This window comes from Gekko japonicus, unplaced genomic scaffold, assembly GCF_001447785.1.
Source record: "Gekko japonicus isolate JY-2015 unplaced genomic scaffold, Gekko_japonicus_V1.1 scaffold2520, whole genome shotgun sequence".
Classification (NCBI taxonomy): domain Eukaryota; kingdom Metazoa; phylum Chordata; class Lepidosauria; order Squamata; family Gekkonidae; genus Gekko; species Gekko japonicus.
In genome coordinates this window covers 105,382-130,322 of record NW_015163679.1, presented here as the reverse complement: position 1 = coordinate 130,322, position 24,941 = coordinate 105,382, and the positions used below count along the sequence as shown (strand labels likewise).

General features: G+C 45.7%; 1 protein-coding gene across 1 annotated transcript; it reads right to left on the bottom strand.

The window, feature by feature from the left end:
• Positions 1-10,560: 10,560 nt before the first annotated feature.
• LOC107107462 (olfactory receptor 2A12-like) lies at positions 10,561-23,413 on the bottom strand. The gene is made up of 4 exons (XM_015407764.1): positions 23,402-23,413; positions 20,088-21,010; positions 11,182-11,258; positions 10,561-10,829 (listed from the first exon to the last, which is right to left on the bottom strand). Exons 2-4 carry the CDS (start codon positions 20,999-21,001, stop codon positions 10,561-10,563), a joined length of 1,260 nt encoding a protein of 419 aa, XP_015263250.1. The 5' UTR covers positions 21,002-21,010; positions 23,402-23,413.
• Between the last annotated feature and the right edge of the window lie 1,528 nt (positions 23,414-24,941).

Sequence of the window (24,941 nt, the reverse complement as noted above, 5' to 3'; positions counted from 1 at the left end):
CTAATTAATTTCTTCAGTTTGTGTGGATAGTTGTTCTTGTTAGTTGGATACTTAATGCAAAACATTAATTTGTGCATAAAAATAAAGAAGGAGTTCTTACTAGAGTTCATCACAGACTGAAAAAGTTGGGAGGCTTCTTACCCTTATATGCAGGCCTTGCATATGCAACAAACCAATTGAAAAGGGACAGCTGGAGGAACAATGGACACTCCTTCCCTGGGGTCCCTCCTGCCCACCTGTTCAGTTCTTCTACTGAGCTCAAGGGGCTCTGTGGAGCAGGATGGAGACACATATAGCACTGGAGGGGGAGTGTTAATGATGGAACAGACTAATTTGGAAAGGTATTGACTGCTCAAAGCCCCATCCAGGTGGGTAATGAATCATCTCCAAACTGGAAGTGAAACATTCTGGACAAAATAAAACAAAAATTTTGAAAAGTATCTGGGTTTTTTCCCAGAGGACATTCTTTCCCCACTTTCTAATGGAAAAATTGGACATTTCGGGAAACACCAATGAAAACTCCTGTAAAAATTATATATTTTCTCCTTGGGAGTGAGGAAAATGATTTGTCAATTACTCATTTAGAATGTACAGTATGGGTTCCGATACGGTGCTTTGACGGGCGGCTCTGGGAGCTCCTGGGCCACCCGATACTCTTGTGTTCTTTTTGGAGCCCCCCGGATGTTGGATGGGCTCTGCTTGGTTTCTCGGACGGAGACCAGGTGGCAGGAGGCTTAGTCCGGTTCCCCCTGGCCTTGGCAAGGCGGGGGTGAGACCAGTTCTGCCTTGAAGCGGGAGTGCCTGAGGAGCAGGAACATGGCCGCCATGTTCCGGCACAACAGTGACCAGCTGTTTTACAGCTAATTCTTTTTTTTTTAGTAAATTTGACACATCGCATTGCTTAGAAGAGTCTATTTTGCGTATATTCAATCGATAATAAGTAGCAGTGGTTCTATACCCTCCGTGAACTTTTCCCTGTGGAAAGAAAAAAGCGGCCGTAAAACTGCTTGGGAAGAGAGAATGACAAAGTGTGATGGAGGTAAGAGAGAATTACTGCTTTTGCCGAAACTACTACCACCTTTTAAGAACTATGTTTGCAGTGTAATGAAAAGAACATTAATATGAAAGACTTATTGAAATAGCTATGAGCTGGTCTAATTAAAAATTTATATCTGTAGAGTATTGAAGTGAGGAAATGGAGATGGTGATTGTTAACGAGGAAATTGAGTTGGTGATTGTTAACAAGGAAATTGATCAGGACAGAAAAGTTTGTGACCTTACACTGAAACAATTTCAGAAAATTTTGATGTAAGAAGTGGGGCATGCATTTAAATTAGCCTGTGAGAACCTTTGGAGAAATCCCCAGAATATATCTTTGGAGGTGAAGGATAACAAAGATGAATTACAACTAATGCAGAAACTGGGCGAGGCGCAGGAACGCGAACAGGAGGAGAGAGATCCGTCTTTTACCCAGCCACTGCCCACAGAAGACGAGACACAGGAGACTGATATTCCTAAATTATTTTTGGAGGCACAAACAAATATGGTATTAGGAAGGATAAAAAAAAGTTTGTTAAACCCTCTCCTGAGAAAGAAGAAGAAGCCAACAAGAGAAAAAAAGTTAAGGGATGATGTAAAAAAAACATAAGCTGTGTAAAGGACTGAGATCTGCGTTAAGGGAATATGGAAGAGATAATTTGGAAATTAAATTACAAGAATACAAGAATTTACGACACTTAGAAGAGAATGAGAAAAGGAAGGAAGCTATGGAAAGAAGTGGGGGGGAAGTTACAAAAGCTATGTTTAAGTAATTTGTTTAATGTAAATGGTCGGAATAAAAAGGAAATAGAACACAGTGTTATTGTAATGCACCTCAGTAATTTTTTTTTGTGGTATGAAATGTGAAAAACGTTTGTTTCTTTTTCCCTCTTTTTTCTTGCTTTTTTCTTTTTGATTTTTTTTCCTTTTTTCCCCTTTTCCTTTTAACCTTCCCCTGCTTAGGTGGTTATATTATATGGAGGAGGATTAGAAATATTGTAAATGAGAATTAGTGATAGATAAATATTAGGTCAGGAGAAGGGGAAACCTTATATTATTAGTTTAGGTAGTAAGATTTTCATTAAAAATTTATTTATGTATTTATTTATGTATTTGCATTAACTGTGTGGATAGTGGTCAAAGGTCTGAACAAGAGATAAAAGCTAGTTGTGGTATTATAGTAACTTACCTGCTAGAGACAATCTCAGTAAGAATAACAGTTAAAACAAAATTTCGTATTTTTAATTTTGCTTTTGTTTCCCTATCATAGATAAATTAAATGAAATTAAGATTTATTGTTAATCAACTTTTAGTATTAGAAGTAGTATTATGGTTCAGATTGTTTAAAGATCTGTATTTCTGCTATTTTGTCATGTAAATTAATTTGGTTGTGACAACTATGTTTGATATTCGAGTGGCAAGTAGTAAGGTATTGTAAAGGGATAAGCAATATTTGGTAGAGGGTTGTTATTTGAATACTCCAGTTGAATATATAAAGAAAAACCTTTTCCTAAAATTAGAAAGAACATTAATCTTTGACATATGAGTAATTTAAATTAAAAACTGGCTTGTGATTTTTCAATTAGCTATATTGTTCCAAGGATAGGAAGACTGTTCAGTGGTAGTAAAGTGTACGTAGAAGTGTTTAATTATTTTTGTAGATCAATCCGAGAGAAATTAGAGTTACGCAATATTTACTTATAACCAAACTGTCTATGCACTGTGATGTGTTGAGAAAAATTACTTGTAATATTTGTCCATGTCTATTTCTGTTATTTGTGTGTGTGTGATGTGTGTTTAATATGCATAAAAACCCAATAAATATGTTTTTTAAAAAAGAATGTACAGTATGAAAATTATTTTTATGCAAGACTCTCTATAGCATTAATAAATCGTTCCTGTGTGAGCCAAAATATGAATACAATCTATTTTCAATAATATATTTATTATTTAAATGTGACTAATCTTGTCCACAATTATCATCATCATCATCATCATCATCATCATCATCATCATCATCATCATCATCATCATCATCATCAATTCAATTTATATCCCGCCCTCCTTGTGTCACAGGCTCAGGGCGGCTTACAGTAGGCTAAAATATGTTAAAACACAGATGCATTGAAACAATGCAGTAATGTAGTATACAACAAATGGCAATCATAAGTACATATAAAAAGATAAAATGCTGATGGCGGTAGCATCCCATAAGGTCGAATTACACTAACTGTTATTGTTCAGGTTAACAAAGAGGGTTCCACTTTCGGATCCAGTTCAGTGTTTGAGATCTTTCTTTGTGGCATGTTTTGTATTTACGGAAATGAAGAAGACGATTACAGCTATCCTATAATATGTACGATGAGAACATGCTATCAAAGCTTTCAGTGTCTTCAAGTGTTTTAAATGTTATTTTGATAGCCAGATGTGCTGCTATTCGAGGTGTGACTGTATGGGATTAGGGTATCTATCGAGACAACACTCTTTTATTATGAACAAAAGATCCTTTCTGCTTTCAATTATCATTTTTCCTAATTCTCAAGTAGCAAAAACTTCAGGGCCAAAGTAGACGGGATGGTGTCCTTCTGGCTGCCCTGAGGCTGCTGCCCTTATTTAAAAGTGATTTCAAAATCCCCCAGTGGCTTGATCCTGATCTGGACCACAGCGCAGCAGGCTGAGGTGTTAGCCAAATTGCTCTATTATTTAATAAAGATGGGGAATTATAATTATTAATATGCAACTGGCTTATCTATAGGATCTGACCTGTGTATACCAGAGTTAGAATTCCCAAGAACCCAGGAACAGACACGGAAACTGGGTGGCTAAAATAATGATTTCTTTACTAAACATACAAACAATATTCAAACACTCACACACACACAATATAGAACTAAGGAAGCAGAGGTGATTGATCATTGATAGAGGGGTTATACAACCTGGTCCAGATGTGCAGAGGTCCATGGATTGTGGCCTAAACTCAGAGAGCTTAGGGGTGGACTGCCATTTTGATTATGGCAGAAAACCCACAGTCTGGGGTGATGTTTACACTGGGATATACCCTATGGAAGACAATGCAGACCAATGGCCGGTCCTGGGGGCTGGTCTCAGGTGAGAAAAATAGATTTCCTGGACCAATGATGAGTCCCAGGGGTATGTGGCATCAGGATGGGCAAGGCCTAGATGTGACCAATGGACTTCCAGAGAGGCAGGGTCTGGATTTAACAATAGAAGCCAGGTGTTAGGTGGCTAGTTAAATGGATTATCTGACCACTAATGGTCCTGGCCAGGGTAAACAAAAGGTGGGAGATGTCCCTGATTAGCGTCAGGAAGGATAGTTAATAATTTGAATGCTTGATTGGTTTATCCCGCTATCTTGAGGGACAGAGTAGAAAAGACAAGTATTCAGACAAAGAATTAAATAGACTTTAGAAATGTAGATACTTTACCTGCTAGAACTCATTGTTATTCCATAAGCATAATCTCTGCTGGGTGGAGGGGGAAGACTGGAGGCTTGCTCTGAGGTTGCCTGTCACCTGAAAATGGAGACCCCCTTTTTCAGAGCGGTGGCTAGCTCTGTGTTTAAGAACCCAGAGTGCCTTCCTTGGCCTGAGTTTTGTGGGTCTCTGGGTCAGGTTAGAAGTGGGGTGCCCTTGCTATTGGGGCTACCCAAGAGTAAAAGGCAGTGCCTCTGGCAACAGAGGAACTCTTGTTTCCACACCCGCTGTGGGCCTGACCAGGATAAGACCAGTGTTCCCTCTAACTTGAGTTAGTCTGAACCAGCTCACAGTTTTTTTAGCCTCCGGCTCATACATTTTTGTCTTAGCTCAGGAAGGAGGGCTCCAGAGCAAACTAATTTATGCAGCAGTCAAATTGCTCACTCACAACTTTAATGCCAGTAGCTCACAAAGTAGAACTTTTGCTGATAAGGCTGCACAGCTTAGAGGGAGCATTGGATAGGACCCTCACAGCATTTTTAAAAACCCCTTTAAAATGGCATTGATGTCCTCATGCTGACCACAGGGATTGCGTCATATCTAGCATGCCCCTTTGATACGTGTGCTAAGGTAGTACAGGGTGCAGCAGTTTGCAGGGCTGCCTCTTGTCTGTCTGTCTGTCTGTCTGTCTGTCTTCTCTCTCTCTCTCTCTCTCTCTCTCTCTCTCTCTCTCTCTCTCTCATGACGTTTCTGGATTTTCATTTCATCGCTTGTGTGACCGTGACGATATTGCTTCGGGGGGTGGGTAGTGTTCTGCATGTGCTCTGCTCCCTGTAGTGGTTGATTTGATATTTCATCACTGTATTTCCGGTATATTTCCCTGCCATTTAAAACTGCGGGGAAATATGCCGGACATATAGCAATGTAATGTCAAATCACCCACTAGAAGGAGCAAAAAGCATGCAGAAAAGGAGAAAAAAAACATGAAGCAATAGAGACGCACAAGCGATGAGAATGGGAGTGCAGAAGACCCCCCTGTCTCCCTCTCTCTGTCTTTCACACACATACGTACATACATATTGGGTGTTTTACTTTGTACTTGCTTTGCATATTGCATATATTGCTTGTTGTAATGTATTCAGCTTGACATGCCCGGACTTGCCCGGGCTGGCCAGGCACATTTCCTCAATAGCTTCAAGTCTAAAGACAATGGGTCCGTAGGATCCTAGCTGGCCCAATGAAAGGGCTAGGTCCCAAGCCAAGAGGCCAATGGGTCTCTCGGTTACTGTAAATAGCCTATCGGGAGTAGGGTGTGTGTTTAGGTGAGCTTGGTGGCGGGTTTTCTGAATGAATATAACCCGGCCTGCGAGCCGGTCAGTTGTCTTTGTTCTGAACTAAAGGTATGCTTAGCTGAAATCACTCTCTGTCTGCATACTTTTCACTGGCAACGAGGATGGGATCTACGACCCCATGAACAGAGACCCGGACGCCAACCCGAGCACCACATCGAGCTCCGATGCCGAGACCACAGGGAACCGCTCCGCTTCGGATCCCGGCTCTCCGGCTACTGCTCATCGCTCCGCTCCTGGCTCCGCTGTGCACCCTGCTGACCCCGAGAGCAGCAGCGCCCTCCTCAACGCTCCAGCTGCCGCCGCCATCCCAGAGCCAACCCAACCACGTGGCTGCGACACAATGGCGACTCCCCAGAGCAACATCGCCACTTTCGATATCTCCCGCCCCACCGAATGGGAGGCCTGGCTTGAGATAATGGAAAGCTATTTCAAATGCCAGAAAATCACGGACGACGGGATGAAGAAGGACCATTTCCTCCAGTTGTGTGGCATGAGTACCGTCCTACTCCTCAAGGACCTCATCGCTCCAAAAAAGACAACAGAGGAGCCCTACACAGCGCTGGTCCAGGCGCTGACGGATCACCTTGCACCGAAACCCACTAAATTCGCGGAGCAGATGGACTTCTGCGCGAGGGTACAAGGGCCAGACAAGTCCGCCTACGACTTCCTGGCGGGATTCTGGCAGGCTTTCCCGAGTCTATTGGACACCCTGCTGACCCAATTCCTGGTGGGCCTGCGAGAGCCCAAACTCCGGTGGAAACTGGTCAGCCAGAATGACCTTGACCTGGACAAGAAGGCCCACCGAGACCGCAGCGCCAAGGCGGTCCACCGCACGCAAGTGAGCAGCAGATCCGACGCCTCAGGCGAGGAGGAAGTCCTCCAGCTCCACCAGCGGACTTCGCAGAGACCCAAACACTCGTCCTCCAGGACCAGCAACGCCTCGACTCCAAACCTGTGCGCCAGCTGCGGAGAGGACCACGAGCGCATATTGTGCCATTTCCGGAACGCGGTCTGCTGCTCCTGCAACAAAGCCGGGCACATCGCAAAGGTCTGCCGATCCCGAGGACCATGCCCGAGATCTGCCATGCACCAGACCACCGCGGAACTGCCCTTCGAGCTCCACACCGTATCGTCCCACTTTCCGCAACACCAGGTCTGTAACTTGCTCCCCGACGGCCCTAACAAAATGCATGTGACGGTCCTCATAGAGGGAGCCCCCTGCACCATGGAGATCGACACCGGGTCGACCTACTCCATCATATCCGCGGATATGCTCCGCTCATTGTGTCCAAAAGTGGGGCCACCGCTACAGAAGTCACGGGGTTTCCGGCTACGGGACTTTAACAAGAACCCCGTGGCGGTGCTGGGCTGGGGCAAGTTCAGGGTCCAGTTCCAAAGCTTCAAGGGCCAACTGGACCTACTGGTGGTGGACCGGCCTCTCTCCAGTTTGCTTGGACTAGCGTGGTTCGAAGCCCTGGGACTCTCCGTGAAGGGCATCAACCAGGTCGGGACACACGATTTTGGGGCGGTGTGCGCAGAATTCCCTCGCGTCTTCGATGGAACCCTGGGGCGGTTCACGGGCCCTGCCATCTCCCTGGACCTCGACCCCGCGGTACGCCCCATCCGCATCAAAGCCCGGCTGCCCCCGATTGCCATGAAGCCGAAGGTGGGGGCTGAACTCGACCGCCTGGTAGCACAAGGAGTGCTTGAACCAGTAGCATCGGCCCGGTGGGAGACCCCCATAGTCACACCGGTCAAACCGAACGGGGAAGTCCGCATCTGCACGGATTACAAATGCATGATCAATAAAGCTTTACAGGCCCATGCGTACCCGGTGCCTGTGGTAAGCCACGTGCTAGCGGCCCTAGCAGGGGCCCAGGTGTTCAGCAAATTAGACATGTCCCAGGCGTACCAGCAACTGCTGGTGGACACCGCCACGGCCGAGGCACAAACCATTTCGACCCACAAGGGGGCGTTCAAAGTGCACCGCCTCCAGTTCGGGGTCTCAGTCGTGCCGGGGATCTTTCAATCTTTTATGGATTCCCTCCTTAAAGAGAAGAGAGAGAAGAGATTGGATTTATACCCCACCCTTCACTTTGAGTCTCAGAGCGGCTTACAAACGCCTTTCCCTTCCCCTCCCCACAACAGCCACCCTGTGAGGTGGGTGGGGTTGAGAGAGCTCTGACACAAACGGCTCTTTTTCAAGGACAGCTGTGCCAGAGCTTGTGACTGACCCAAGGTCACATCAGCAGGTGCAAGTGGAGGAGTGCGGAATCAAACCCGGTTCTCCCAGATTAGAGTCTCCCTCCCCGGAAAAGATGGAAGCCATCACTCACGCTCCAGCTCCGAAGTCCAAAACGGAGCTACAAGCGTTCCTGGGCCTGGTAAACTTCTACCACTCCTTCTTACCCCTAAAGGCGTCCGTGGCGGAACCTCTTCACCGCCTCCTCGACAAGTCAGCACCATGGGTCTGGGGGCCACTGCAGGCCGCGGCGTTCCAAGCAATAAAGGACCTCTTAGTATCCAATGTGGTCCTCGCTCACGCTGGCGGGCTAAGGAAACGGTTGCGCGCCCAGTACATGGGAACCAGGCAGAACATCAGACAAAACACAGGTGCAGTAGTCCTGGGAAAATCAATAGGCAAGCATTACAGCATCTTCTCCCCCACACAACCTCCAGCAGTTATCTTTTGCATTCCAAAGCAGGAACAGGATGATAGAAGCCAAGCCGGGTGTAACAGGGAAAGGATATGTACACAGAGGTCACAGAAAACAGAATGGCAGCTTGCTGACACCCTTTTTAGACGATGTGCTGATCGCCGCCCCAGACCCCTCGTCCTTTGCAGACCGACTGCGGGCCGTCTTGCAATGCTTCGACTCAGCGGGCCTCAAAGTCAAGCGAGAGAAGTGCCTGCTAGGGGTGCTGCGCGTTGAATTCCTGGGCTTCACTGTGGACGCATCCGGCCTGCATCCCTCCCAGGACAAGGTGGAAGCCATCACGCACGCCCCGGCCCCGAAGTTCAAAATGGAGATGCACGCGTTCCTGGGCCTAGTGAACTTCTACCACTCCTTTTTGCCCCGCAAGGTGGCTGTCGCGGAACCTCTCCACCGCCTCCTCGACAAATCGGCGCCATGGGTCTCGCGAGCACATGGCGGAACCTCTTCACCGCCTCCTCGACAAGTGCTCGCTCACTTCGACGAGGCCCTTCCCGTGGTTCTGGCGTGTGACGCTTCTCCCTATGGGGTCGGGGCGGTCCTGGGGCACAGGCTGCCAGACGGTCGCGAGGTCCTGGTCGCCTACTACTCACGAACTTTGTCTTCTGCCGAGCGCAACTACGCGCAAATCGACAAAGAGGCCTTGGCTATCGTGGTGGGGGTGAAAAAATTCCATCACTACTTGTATGGTCGCCCGTTCACGATCCTGACGGACCACAAGCCACTTCTGGGCCTCCTCGCACCCAACCGGCAAACCCCACTGATGACCTCACCCAAGGTGCTGCGCTGGTCTATTTTCCTGGCGGGGTATGCATACAACCTCGTCCATCGGCCCGGGAAGGCGATGGGCCATGCCGACACTCTGAGCCGCCTGCCCCTGCCCAAGTGTGACCCCGACCCAGCGCCCGCGCTCCTGGTCGCACACCTGGAAGCTCTCCCGGACCAGCCGGTCCACGTCAAGGAGGTGGCCCGCGGCACCTCCAAGGACAAGATTCTGGGGAGGGTCTTGGACTGGGTGGTGAGGGGGTGGCCCGAGGCCAAAGGTGACCTGGACATTGCACCCTTCGCTAACCGAAAAAATGAACTCTCGACCCACAAGGGTTGCTTGCTGTGGGGAAGCCGGGTGGTCATCCCCTCGCCCTTAAGGGAACTGGTCATCACCGTCCTGCACGAAGCACATCTGGGGGTGGTGCGTATGAAAGCCCTGGCCAGGAGTTACGTGTGGTGGCCGGGGCTAGACAAAGACATCGAGGACGTGGTCAAGAGATGCCAGCGATGCCAAGCCTCGCGACCAGAACCACCTCGAGCGCCAGAGAGGGCCTGGGAATCCTCGCACCGTCCCTGGTCCCGCCTCCACCTGGACTTCGCGGGGCCCTTCCAGGGCCAGCTTTTCTTCATCTTGGTGGATGCGTACAGCAAGTGGCTGGAAGTGGTTCCAGTGCCCTCCACATCTTCGCAGGCAGCGATCCGGGCCATGTGGAGGATATTCAGCGCACAAGGGATCCCCGACACGCTGGTCACAGACAATGGGACAGCATTCACCTCCGCCGAGTTCCAGGCCTTCACGAGGTACTACGGAATCCGCCATGTTCGATCCGCCCCGTTCCATCCCGCTACCAACGGCCAGGCTGAGCGCATGGTGCGCACCACGAAGGATGCGCTCCGCCGCCTGGACTCCTCCGATTGGGACTACAAACTGGTGGCCTTCCTCTTTGGCTAATGCACCACGCCCCACACCACTACAGGCCGCAGCCCTGCCGAACTACTTCTGGGCCGCCGCCTGGCCTCACGTATGGATCGGCTACACCCCGACCGCCCCCCCCGGAGGCCCCGGGCACAGAGATGTACGAGGCTGCCAGGGGGTTCTTCCTGGAGGATCCCGTGTACGCACGGAACTACGGCCGGGGCCCCACATGGATTCCAGCCCGAGTCATTCGGGTTAAAGGCCCTCATTCGTACGAGGTCTCCTGCAAGGATGGCCAGATCCTCCATCGGCACATCGATCAGCTGCGCCGCCGCACGCTACTGCTGGACCCAGAGGATCTGAATGGGGATGAGGACCCGGAGCCTTCTCCATCGGCCCCACTTCCGGAACCTGACCCACAGCCGCCATCCCGGACTGAACCTGAGAGCCCTCGGGTCGGGGTACCGGCCACCCCGGCTATACCAGACCCCTCGCCGGGCCTGGTACACTCGGCTCCAAGAGCCCCCGAGGCAGAAACGATAGCCACCCCAGAACCTCGCTGCTCGACCCGCCCCAGGAAGCCACCAGCGCACCTGAAGGACTTCGTCTGCGGGTGCATTGCGATCCAAGGGGGGAGGGGTGTAATGTATTCAGCCTGACATGCCCGGACTTGCCCGGGCTGGCCAGGCACATTTCCTCAATAGCTTCAAGTCTAAAGACAATGGGTCCGTAGGATCCTAGCTGGCCCAATGAAAGGGCTAGTCGGTCAGTTGTCTTTGTTCTGCATACTTTTCACTTGTAGATAACGAATGGTGCCACCCTAAGCAGAGTTCAACCCATCTAAGTGCATTGAAGTAAATAAGCTTAGAACAGTGTAGTTCTGCTTAGGGCTCCAGTGAAAGGCATTTATACTTTAAAAGTCCATGAATATGCCAAACAGTACACTGTATATGCTATACGCTGACATATTTTATGTTGGTAAAGAAATAAAATAATGTAAAGTTGATAAGGAAGAAAACATTGCTTAGATCGCTCCCTTTTTGGCATGGGTTTAAAATTTCCCAAAATTTTACTCCTTGATCCACAATGTTTGCCAAGACAAAAATGTCTCTGTTTTCTAGGCGACGTTTCCTATGGTTTTGGCTAGCTCTTGGCCAAACTTAACTTTACCAAAGCCAGAATGCTCTCTGAGGTTTTTATCTCTAGGGAATAATAGAGATGGGCTGGCAAAGGGAATACGAGACTCTGACGGTCCACTCAGCATGACTGAATCTGAGCCCTCTCAGACAATGGTTGGTTTATCAAGGCAGGAGATAAGGTGTGCAGAGTCCTGGAACACTGGCTGCGGTCACATACATTAAATAATCCACTTTCAGTCCACTTTCCATACAGAATTTGCCAGTTCCCACAGGCCTATTGTGTTGTAGGTTTTGTCCTCATCAAGCAATCAAAGTCTCGTGAGAAACCAGTAACAAAGACACAGTCTCCATAGTTTTAATTGAAGCGACTTGAGCAGTTTATTGAAAGAGAGTACAAAACTACAAGTAAGCAGAGGAAGAACTTTGGAGAGGAACAGAAGTACATGATTACATGATATGCAATTGATTCAGACCTACAGTTCTCTTTTTATCTCCCTAAATGCCAGCCTGCCCATTCTAATCTAAAGCCAAGTTACAAAATCATTCTAAGCCTATAAAGCATAGACACCCATAGGCCCCGGTCACACGGGCCGGATATTGCGGGGGGGAGGCATGGCTGTTTGCCCTGGAGAGAACTACCGCGCGGCAGCCGGATCAAACATCCCGCCCGATGTCCTGCCAACGTCTTGTGGTTGGGGGGAGGGGCCGATCATACTTCACTCCTGCGGCGCGGCAAAGAAGCGGCACTGCGGGGGTTGTGTGTGTGTTTTTTTTAACCCAAGTGTTCGCATGCACAGTTGGGTACTTGTGCGCACCCAAGGAGACTTGACCAAAAAACCCACTTTTTGCGATGAGACATGGGCGGGCGCCAGATGCCATGAGCTAACACCGGAAACGTGATCTGATGCCCGCCCTTGCCCCGCGGTTTCCGGAAACTAGTACCTCGGAGGTACTAGTTTTTTACCGTGCATCTTCGGAGTGAAGCCTCGGGTGAGCCACAGGAGCTCTACGCTTCCCAGATGTGGCGGTGAGATCGCACCCGGAAAATCTGCCTATCTTCCGTCTCTCTAGCGTGCCTAATGCTCCATGTGACTGGGGCCAATGTTATCTATTCAGGGGCCTCAGTTAAGGTAGCCAACTTCAGCCTGGGAAATTCCTGGAGATTTTCTGGAGGAGTCTGGGGAAGGAAGAATTTGAGAGAGGGGAGGATACTCAGTAGGAATGTGATGCCATAGACTTTATTAGGGTTGCCAGCCTCCAGGTGGGGCCTGGAGATCTCCCACTTTTACAACTGATCTCCAGGTGACAGAGATCAGCTTCTGTGGAGAAAATGGCTGCTTTGAAGGGTGGACTCTATGGTACTGTACCATGCTGAGGGCCCTCCCCTCCCCAAACCCCACCCTCTCCTGGATCCCAAAGTCTCCAGTTTTTTTCCAATCCAGAGCTGGCAACCCTAGACTGTATCCGCCAAAGCTGCCATTTGCTTATGGGGAACCAATCTCCGTAATCTGGAGATCTCCAGACTGCATTCTGGGAGATCTCCATGCCATACATGATGGTTGGCAACTATAGGCCTGTTGGCATATTGTATATTGTAGCTAAAAAAATCTAATTTCTCACCACAATCATTTGCTCCTGAGGAAATCCACTGACCCAACTCAATGGAGTCTGCACAGAGAATTTCTCAATGGATCATTCCCCAAGAGTAGTTCAGAAGCCTTCTTGAAGAAGAGACTGTCCTCTCTCTAAGATAATTTGTTAGGTATTAAGATGGTACTTTCCTCAAATGGCATTTGAAGTGATGTATCATCCTGACCCATGCCTGTTTCAGTTTGGGATTAATTAATATCAGGATAATTGCATGTCCGGAGGGGTACACAGCACTCACATTAAAGAGCAGAATTGTCCAAGTGTGTTTGTTCCAGGCCAGTACTGGTTGTGAAATGATTGCTGTAAGACTGATGAGGTACAGAACTGCAAAGGAAGCCAGAGCTTTGATGGCTCTCAAGTGCGCTTGTGTGTTGAAATCCCCGGTGCCAGTTCCATTGCGTTGCACACATCTCATGTGCTTCCACAGAGAACTTACTAAGAAGATGGTTGATGATAGAAATACCATAAAGGGAATAAAATCAAAGACGGCAGTTAGAGCAGTGAGATGCGTACACACGGGTGACATGTTCATTTCTGCATTGCTCCTGTTGATTGAAAGTAATTTGTAGGGATTGCAGGTAAAGAAGCCATAGTTCCAGCTCATGGTAACAATCATAGTCCTGACAACAGAAAAGACCACTGAGCCCAGAAGCAGCCAAGGCACCAGCCAAGGCAATCCTCGCTTGATTTGGAGGAAAAGTGGGTGGGAGAAGACGGCGATCTTTGCTAAGTAGAAAACACTGAGGCAGGCAGCAAACCAAAGGTTCACAACATTTGAAAATATCCATATGCCCATCAGCGTAAATGGTACGTTGCTTGGTGTATTGTTAAATAGAGTTGCACCCAGAATCACTACTGCCTGCAGCAAAAGTCTGGATGAGCCCAGACAGACAAGGATCAGGTCTGTCGGGGACAGTTTCCTGTTTCTGAACCAGTCAATAAAATTAATGATGATAATAGATCCATTTGCCACTATTCCGATGAGGGCTTCTATAACCAGAAATACAACACTGACTTTTGTTAATAAGGTAGCCATCTTTCTGAGCACCAGAGGAAAGTGTGTCTTCTGCGGTGATGTTCAAACTTTTCCCAGTGCTGTCCCTTCAGTGATATAAGCACCACAGAGTACAACACTTTAGTCTTCTGTTTAGGAATAGAAAAAACATCTGCAGAGGTTGGAGCTATTTTCAAGTGTTGATCATATTGAGATGCAAATGTTACCAGGAAGGATGTGATCACTAACACAATGATCCTGAGGTGAGTTATACCTGTCTAATCCCACTGTGTTTAATGGATTTGATGGAAATAACTCTGTTTAGGATTGCTCTGTAAATCTATATCATCTTCTAAAATGTCATGTTTGCATATTCTGCAGTGATGCTAAATACAATCTTTGCATTTGTCCTCAGATATGATGATGTGGTATTCTTGAGGGATTTGTTGACACCGGAGGCTTTGATCTGTGATAGGGATGTATTGGGGGTGCAGCAAGCGGGCGCGATCACACCGCAACATCTGGGAAGCGGTGCGCACCCGTCCCCGATCCGTGTCTTCCGGCTGAAGATGCGGATTAAAATTCCCCAATCCTCCACTTGCACCTCTGACAGAACTATGGCTTGCCCAAGGTAATCCAGCAGCTGTGAGTGGAAGAGTGGGGAATCAAACCCGGTTCTCCCAGATTAGAGTCTGTGCACTTAACCACTACACCAAACTGGACAGAGGATCATGTGTTTATAATATTCCTTTTTATTCCTTGCTCAGTCCGTTGCTGTGCAGAAAATATGAGTGTGGACTTTTTACTTTTATCAAATTCTTCACAATTTTAAAGTCTGGTCATTGTTCTTCATACTACTTAGAGCTCCATCATTCAAACTATATGAAATAGTCACCAGAGGAAGGGAGGCAGTCAGCTGCTAAATTGCTATTTTCCTGGGAGTGGGAAAGTATAGCGAATTTTCCCATGGTAACCAGACCTCCAGTAGTGAGGCATACAGGCATTAGCTTGAGTGTTAGAATTGCAAGATGGAAGGGAAACTGGGAGTACTGACTCTCTTGGTAGGTCGTTTCTAAAACAGCCAGTTGGTGACAGCATACCAAGGAATGAGTGAGAGAACTACCCCTCCAAGAGTCAGATGAACGGAGAGAGTGACACATCACTGGGTGGAGACTTGGGACTGTTGCTGGGCACCTCAGTTTGCTGAACAGAGTGGCAGTCATGAATCATTGGGGCCATTGTGCCACACAGAATGACAATGAATTATAATGAATTACATCAAATTGTCCTCACTATTCATATGGCTAAATTCACTACTTTAACAATGTTTGGTAGCATTCCAGTTATGTTAAAATGAATTATAAGTGAACTGTAGGTTTTCTGCACAACTTTGGCCCCGGTCACACGGAAGATTTTGGCCCGGGAGAGGGACGGATCGGGGGCGCAACAAATGGGCGCAATCTCACCACAACACCTGGGAAGCGGCGCGCACCTGTCCCCGATCCGTCCCTAAACCTGGAAAAGCCACTGCTAAAAAGAACCTCCTACAGAGGAGGACTTACCTGAAGCACCACAGCAAGCGTGGCCATGGGATCGCCGCCGCGCCCGTCGTCTGGAGCAATCCAGGCTCCCAGTCGAACTGCGCACGTGCACACATGCGCAGTTCAGCAGCCTTGCTCTCCCTTCAGTAGCTTCCCCCCTGGCATCTGATCGTGCCAGAGAGAAACTACCGCCACGGCGCTTTAGGGGATCTATGTGTCCCCGCCGCCGCGTGTTTCTTTTGGTGAGGCTTTAAAAAGCCGCACTTTGGCCGTACTCCCCCCCCCCTCCATGTGGCAGGGGCCTTTTTTTTATTATTCTTTAAGCAACAGGAGGATCCCAGGGCACAATTCTGGCTGTGAGATCTTTGTCATAATATATTCACATTGCTTGTATTTTGTGTATGCAAAACTAAAAGGATTATCCAAAATGCAAAACCCAGAAATCGCTAATAACTGAACTAGCCCTTCATTTTCTGTAGCTGTATGGAATTTGAGTTTGTAGCATCTGTAGATTGAATTTTCAAAGAGCCACATAAAATCTGTAATTTTAGCAAAAGGAGATTTATTAAATCTTATCTACTTGTTTATTAAATTAATCTCATCACATTTTATCCACTAGGTCTTTGAAGATGCTATAAAGCGAAGAAAACTTTTTAGTGTAATAATTAGCCACAACAGACTTAAGTGATTCTAGTTTGTTTTTTTCTTCCAAAAAAGGATGTGTCCATAAACAATATCACTCACTTTCTGTAACAAGTCCCTCTGGGGTTACTCATTATTGTTAATTGTGCTGCACTGTGTAATGGTTGGAAATGCTGGCTCCCTAATTGAATCCTTTGTGGCTTGTTACAAAAGCACACTAGGACTTCTCCTCAGGAGGCCCGTGCTGGTGTTAATGAGTATGGCTGAACATCAGAAAACACTAACAAACAAAGAAGAGTCAACTTTTCGGTTCCATTTGTTTGCCTGAGTGTTATGGATTGCTGCCAATCAATAGACTTTTCTTTAAATCTGCATCATGCCATCATCAGTCATGTTCTCATGCAGCCATTCTGAAGCACTATTCTCATCCCTCATTCAAGCAGGGTGATGCTTTCTTTGGCACCTCTTTATTACAAGTAAATAAATGGCTGAATTCACTGCCAGTGGATGTAGTGATGAACAGTAGCACAGATGGCTTGAGAAGGGGATGAGGAAGATTCATGGAGTCCATCAATGACTACCAGCCATGGTAACAAAAGGGAACCTCGGTATTCAGAGGTAGTAAGCCTCTGAACGCCAGTACTCGGAGGCAACATCAGGACAAGGCCTTAGCCTCTTTACCATCTTTGTTCTCCAGGGCTGCTATGAGACCAGATACTAAACTAGGTAATTCACTGGTATGATCCACCAAGGCACCTCATATTGTTATCCTCTTATAACTCTATGTTCTTATAGATCCAAGTGTATTACAGTCTCTGCTGTAACAATCATGGCAGACACTTTAATCCATTGAATTTCTCTTTTAATAAACATGAATATTTTTTTTCTTTAAATATATACATTATATATCTATGCGCACATAAAATCACAAAAAAGAGATCCAAATAGTTTAAAACCACAAAGTAGCTGTTAACATTGTATAAATTTTTTAGTTTTTCTGCCTCATAATCCTACAGCCTCCTCATAGCTAGTGTCTTTTCATCGGGGACAGATACAAATTCATGTTGACTCCAGATCCATTTTTACAATTCCCATGTGCAACTCCAGATACTGAAATCTTCTTGCAGAAATGTCCTCAAATCATGCTATGAAATAATTTAAAGATTAATATTGGAAAAAAAGGTAGACAGCTGATAGATTAAAAAAAAAAAAATTAGCCTAAGCATGGCTTTGTCAGCTGCCCTGAGCCTGTTTCCAGGGAGGGCAGGGTACAAATTGAATAAATAAATAAATAAATAATAAAACATGGCATATAAAATTAATGGAGAAGTTAACAGAAACAATCAGAAACAGTAAAATGAGATGACAATATCTTAGGCTAATTTTGAAAAAATCTATCCGCTAATTGTCAACCTTCTTTTATAATATTAATCTTTAAATCATTTAAATTGTCAGCTAACACCGCCATTGTGTTGGAATGTGGGAGGGGGTGCTTGGCATCTGTGTTACTCCTTCCCCCTAGGCACCCTCCTCCACCCCCGCGTCTCCGTTGCCTTTGCTATCTGCCTAGTGGCCTTGAAGGCTTGGCAGTCCCTGGTCCGCTTTCCTGCTGGGAACCTAACTGCTGCTTTTTGCCCACGCTTCTAGAGGCTTGCTTATTGGGTTTGGGATATCAGGGGGCCTGGTTTGAAGGGCATATACCTGTAACCACCATTTTACTTTTCATTATTCCTGACTCAGAGCTCATGGTACCACCAGTACTAACCTCAATAAACTGGACTTTATCAAGGAACGTTGTTGAGTGTTTGATTGGGAGGCCTGACAATGATTTGGGGACATTTTTGCCAGAAGAGTTCAGTATCTTATGACCTCTTCATATTCAAATGTATGATAGTAAATCAATTACAGGCTTGAGTGGATCAGATGGATTATTTGGACCCATTTCAATCTAGTTTCTGGAGTCGTGTTCATACTGAAACTACTTCAGATACCCCGCTGGAGGATCTTTACTTTTCAGTTCTATTGAACATGATATGCTTTGGTAGTAGCTGGCTGAGATGGATGTCATGGGTGCAAAGCCCTCGTAGTGACATTCCAATCTGGCTGATCAGTGCAAGCAAGCAGGGCTGACTCAGTACTATCCTTTTACTCAGTGGCATTTGTTTTATGGGGGGTTTACTTTATAGGGCTCTACCCAAGTTGTTTAACATCTGTATTTAACTGCTGGGTGAAATCATCTGATACTTAACTCTAGTTCTCTTTTCCATCAGTCTTTGGATTTTCCCTTTACTGTGTAGATGTCATTGTCTTTAGGTATTCCTGATGTTGTCTTCTGGCAATTTATGTAACATGTTAATGGTTGAATCCTGTGGATGATTTGTTTGTGTCCAAAAGCCCTTGTGTAAGTAGAAGTGCTAAAATTACTCCTCCCTGTCTACTGCCAATAAGTGAAAGTGATTGTGTTCCCCACCATCTTTTCCACATGCACAAAACATAGCACAAGGTTTTTCTTCTGACACAATTTCCAAAACACATTAAATGAAATAATGTAAACTATATATTGCACATTCAATTGTGCCATGTACAGAATGCTATTTCATTCAAATTTATATTATAAGTGTTGTGTGTGGGTGGAGCTGTTGAGCTACTCTAAGTACCTTTTCCTTCCCACTCACACATATCTCAATCCATCCTTCTGAAATAAACTGCATATATAATAACTATTTTAAAAGATTTTATGTAATGTATTTTGTTTTTGCTTTGTTGTTTATATAGCTATTTATTGTTTCATATTGCGTGGAAATCACCTTGAAACAATTGTACTGGAAAAGTACTGTATAGATTTTTAAATAAATATTAGTAAATTCTCCAGAATCTTTCAAGACATCCATAATAAACTGCCATTCTAATTTATCAAATGCTTTTTTCTGCATTTTATCTTTATAGTTCTCTGATATTTTAAAAGACAGTTTGTCTGCCTACCTGTCTCTCTATTATCATATATATAACTACATTCAATTTCCAAGAATGATTTTCTCTATCCGTTAGAATTTCTTTCTTTATTTCTGTCCATTAGATTGAGCAATTACCATTGCTACTAGGAACACATATAATTTATTCTAAGAAAGACCTGGATAGCACAGGATAGTCCAATCTCTTCAGATCTCAGAAGCTAAGGAGGATTGACCATGGTTAGTATTTGAATGAGACATTACCAAGGAAGTCCTGGATGACTATTCAGAGGCGATGGCCAACCACCTCTGAATGTCTCTTTTGAAAACCCTATGGGGTTGGCTGTGACTTGACAGCATTGTCCGCCACCAAGAAAGAGCCTCTGCTTTGTTGAAGAATCCTAGGGGAAGTTTCATAGCAATCATAGTCCAACACCACACTCTTTACAATTTTGTAAAATAACTAGGTTAAGCTGAGAGAAGGTGACTGGCTCAAGGTCACCCGGCAAGCTTCCACAGCAGAGTGGAGATCTGAAACTGGCTTTCCCAGATCCTAGTGTGATACCTTTATCCTTACACCATGCAGGCTGTAGTGGTTAGAATCTTCTTCATAATCAGAGCTGGAGATGGATGATGGAAGAGAGTTCAGACTCTGAATGATATGTGAGAAGGATCCCTCTCCAGCAGACTCTTTTCAGATATTTTTTCCTAGCTATTTGTATTATTATTTGCCCCTTTACCAAAAGCCTAGAACATCTTTCTTCTGTTCTTCTTATACAGTCACCCAGAAGCAAAGTCTTTGCAGGGTCTTACCTCTATTCTCCTGCCTATCATTTAGGAGGACTATAATAAGCCACAGAACATCTGCTAGAAGACTGTCATTGGAACTCTCTGAATTAACAGCACAAACCCGGAACCTCATTTTATGTTCCATGAGTGAGTTTTCACCTCTGTGCTATTTTCAAGAATGCCCCTTTTACATCCTTATTCTTTAGACTGTATATCATGGGGTTGAACATAGGAGTGATGACACTATAAAACAAGGAGACCATTTTGTCATGTTCTGGTGAGTGGCTTGACCCAGGTCTCATGTACATGAACATAGCACTGCCATAGAACATGGCCACCACAATTATATGGGAGGTGCATGTAGAGAAAGCTTTGCGTTTGCCCTGGGAAGATTGGATCTTCAAGATGGCTGCTAGGATGCGGGCATAGGTGGTCAGGATGAATGAGAAGGGGCACAGGAGGATGAGGACCCCAACCACAAACACAATGATTTCATTGAGGTGTGTATCCGCACAGACCAGTTTTAATAGAGCCAGGATATCACAATAGAAGTGGTTAATCACATTGGGGCCACAATAAGGCATCTTCAACGTCTGGACTGTATGGACCATGGCAAGAAGAAACCCTGAAATCCAAGCTGATGCTGCTAAAAGGACACAAACTCTGCGGTTCATAATGACTGTGTAGCGTAGAGGGTGACATATTGCTATGAACCTATCATATGCCATTACTGCCAGAAGGACACATTCGGTGATGCCCAAGGCCAGGAAAAGGTAGATCTGAGCCCCACAACCAGCAAATGAGATGGTCTTCCTTGGGTTCCAGAGGTTGGCCAGCATCTGAGGGACCGTGCTGGTGGTGTACCAGATGTCCACAAAGGAGAGGTGGCTCAAGAAGAAATACATGGGCGTATGGAGTTGAGTGTCCAGCCAGATGAGTGTCAGGATGGTCAGGTTGCCTGCTAGAGTGATGCTGTAGATTACAGTGAAGATCCCAAAGAGGATTAAATGCATCTTGGGGCTACTGGAAAGACCCAGCAGGAGAAATTCTGTCACCATGGTTTGATTCCTCATCTCTTTTTGCTGCTGTTGTTGAATGTAGGGAAGAATAGACACCAGGTAAAATATGTTGGCCTTCAATGTGAGCTTTTTTCAGTTATTATTTTGGTGCCCCTACCTTGCATGCTGCCTTGACCTGGATAGCCCAGCCTAGCCTGATCTTGTCAGAGCTTAGAAGTTAAGCTGTGTCAGCCCTGGTTAGTAGAATCATAGTATCATAGAGTTGGAAGGGGCCATACAGGCCATCTAGTTCATCCCCCTGCGCAATGCAGCCGCTGCTTGAAGACTGCCAGTGAGGGGGAGCTCACCACCTCCCTAGGCAGCTGATTCCACTGTTGCACAACTCTTACTGTAAAAAAGTTTTTCCTAGTATCCAACCAGTACTTTCCCACCCTTTATTTAAACCCATTATTGCAAGTCCTCGCCTCTGTTGCCAACAGGAACAGCTCCCTGCCCTCCTCTAAGTGACAGCTCTTCAAATACTTAAAGAGAGCTATCATGTCTCCCCTCAACCTCTTCTTCTCCAGACTAAACATTCCCAAGTCCCTCAGCCTTTCCTCCTAGAGTTTGGTCTCCAGGCCCACGATCATCCTCGTACTTGAATGGGAACAAAGACTGGGGTTTGCTATGCAGAGGAAGACAATGGTAAAACACCTCCATACATCTCTTGCCTTGAAAACCCCATAGGATCACCATAACTTGGCTGTGACTTGATGTCAAAAAACCCAACAACTTGCATACTAGGAGAGTGCACCACATACGATCCTCTTGATATGTACAGCTGCTGTTTTGTGTGAATTGATTGATGTATAGTATGCATAATAGGAAACCCAGATGGTTAAGTATGTTTGTGCATACTGAAGCTGGAAAATACATGTCTTGCCATATTCACACAAAAAGTCATCCATGTATATTGAGAGGATCATGTATAGCATGCTTTTCCAGTACATGGAGCAGGAGCACCATAATCTTAATGTACTCATCATTTTGCAGAGGAGCAAGACATCCTAGTCCAGCATGACCTGGGTTAGTTCCCTTTGGAGACTTAGGACATTTTTGTAATATTTGCTTTGCCAAGGCAGCAAATCAGCCACCTCACATCAGATTGTCAGAGAGAGAGAGAGAGAGACTAATTCTGCCCAGTTGTTATGATTCTGGTGGTCCAACATCACGTAATAAGAGAGCACACTGCCAACAATCCTCCCAATGCATGTGGTTGCACAAATTTTCTGGCTTCAGTATGCATAAATATGTACCCTCAATAATCTGAATTTCTGATGCTGTGAATTTCTGATGGTGTGAACCATGGAATGATGGAAATTACACATCTTGCCCTATTTAGACAAAACAGCAACGGTTGGCACATATTGAGAGGATCACATGTAGTGCTCTCTCCACTTATTGCCATAACTATAACAACCTAATTGGACTAGAGAGTGAGGAAAATATCCTGTACTCTAAGGTGCTTTATTTGAATCACAGCTCTCTTTATACACACATACATACACTCCTACATCCTCTCCTTCTCTGGGTGGGTTCATCTTCTCCAAGCTGTCCAGGAGTAATCAGGGGACCACCTACTAACAATTGATAACCACCGAGGAGCATGAACATTATTTGGTCCTAGACCCTGGTTTCTACCTGGTATGTTTCTTTTTACTATAATGACAGGTCAATTAGTGCTTATTAGTTTTAAAAGGAAGAGCCTTTTATGCACACATGAACATATTCTAAAAATTATATCCTCCCTCTTATATCACTTTTAACACCCTGTAAAATATGTCAATTATTCATTTATGAAAAATAAAAGGTGGTGAACTCTGCTTTATACTGAGAGCAATACTGAAATATAAACAAGAACAGGACAACGGAGATTTAGTACATGCATACAATTCCAACTATTCACAAAATAAACTAAAACAAAGGTGAACTTTAGCGTTCCATGAACCTACCTGCCCCGCTTACCAATGCTTGGAAGAAATGGATGAATTTTTCACACTCATTGGAATGCTTCTTCTTCAGGCCTCCAATAAGACCTTAACTAACATTTTTACTCCAAATCAAGGTGGCAATGCTGAGCAGTGGTGCAGTTAGGCAATTTGGGACTCTGAACGTCCTCCCCCCCCCCACACACACACATGGAACTATGATGTGCTTCTGAGCCCACCTGCTGAGTCTCTGAGTCAGGGCTTCAGATTTCTACCCCAGAGCTGACAACACCATTATTCTGGAGCAAGAAGAGCATTTTAGCAACATCTCAAATATATATATTTCTATTTCACACTCTGGACCCATCCAAGAGGGAACTGAACACCCAAGCTGCAGAAAAGATAATGATTAAGAGAGGTAGTCTACAGAGATAGTCTTGGATGCAAATCTTAAAAAGTTTTTCTCCTAATTATCTTTGAAGTAAACATTCTGCAACTTTAAAAGGGTCTCTGGGACCTCGTCTCAAAGTCAAGGAATCTTCAGGTATCCTTGGAACAGAGTTGCTACGATTTTGTTTTTTCACCATTTGAGGGAAATGGGAGGTATCTTCTCGTGTCTCAGAAATGTAGAGAAAGGAAAAAGATTTTCTAACGCCCCCTTCTCTGGACATAACATTGGCCCATAATGGCTAACAGACATATAGCACAAATATTTACCAAGGAGGAAAACTGAAATTAGTTCCTTGTTTTGGGAGGTCAGATGAGTCCTTGAAAACTGAGGAAGGGGACAGTAGAGGAAGCTGTTCAGACACTCATCACACAGTAGAACTGTGGCTGAGTGGTACTAATGTTGGCGATTGAATGTGGAAGGATGCATGTTTGAATGACCCACTGGTACTCTTTATGGAGGTAATGTCTATTTTGTTAACAAACAAAAATGCAAAATACCCTCTGGGATTTCAAGCAGAAGGTTTCTTCCCCCAGGACCCTTAGGTTCTCATTACATCAGTCATGTGACACAAGTCAAGTCATTGATCCCCTGAACTGACTTGCAATGATGGGGGAGGAGCTTCAGCCTTCACTCCCATGCCATTTTTTTTGGTAAATAAAAGCAGTCATGGGGGCCCCCGTCATGTGATCCAGTCCAATCCCAGGATACATGGATCCCAACAATGGGCCAAACAGTCCCTCATGGTGGTTTTGCTCCACCGAACTGTAGCAGTAGTCTTTTTTTCTAGATATTCAATCTCATGAGTAAGATAATCTTTGCAGTCTAGAAGGCTAGAACCCCTCCCCCTCACCGTGCCACTTTCAGAGCATGATAACCCCCCCGTAGTGCTATTCAAGGTGAGTCCCTGCTGACCTGACTTGTGTCATATCTTGTGGAATGATGACTTTACTTGTGAACTGAAGGCCCTGCTTGCATTTACCTGGAGCCTCCTGCATGCAAAACGAATGCTCTACCACAAAGCTACAGTTCCTCACTCCAAAACTTTGCTACCTAGCCTGATCCTATGTATACATAAAACTGCCTCATCCTGACCCGGGCTGTGGATATACCTATCCTCCATATTATTATTCCAAGAGACATCTGCTCTCTAATACTTCAGTCCCAAGTCTTTCTAAGCCTTGATCCTTTGAACTAGAAAATTAGGAACAGACCGCTTAAATTTCTGGCTATGAGGCTGCTGCTGAAGGCACAGAACCCCTGTTAGGAGAAAAGAAGACAAGCCTTGGTCAGAGGCTACATGAAAATGTGTAGGATTGTTGAAACAGGTGACCACCACTACGGATTGCTTTACAAAGGTCCTGTGGCAGAATAGTCCTGCTCCAACCTGCAGGCCCTGTTCCACCCTGCTCTCCAAGGCTTTTCTCTGATAACCCACTGCCACCACCTGACCTCTGTAGGAATTGCCTGCTGGAAGGGTCAGAACTCCCAGCTTCCCTTCCAAGTTCTGAGGCCTTTCCTCTGTGCCTCCCGTTGCCCAGCACCTGGGCACCACCAATGTTCCCTCTAAGATCAGGCC

What these genes read in the sequence shown, in the direction of transcription:
- LOC107107462 (XM_015407764.1), bottom strand. Translation starts at nt 21,001, where the DNA reads ATGAGGAATCAAACCATGGTGACAGAATTTCTCCTGCTGGGTCTTTCC. An exon ending in TTCTTGAAAATAGCACAGAG is followed by an intron (nt 11,259 to 20,087) that starts GTGAAAACTCAC and finishes CATGCCAAAAAG; the next exon opens with GGAGCGATCTAAGCAATGTT. An exon ending in CCAACATAAAATATGTCAGC is followed by an intron (nt 10,830 to 11,181) that starts GTATAGCATATA and finishes ATGCACCCGCAG; the next exon opens with ACGAAGTCCTTCAGGTGCGC.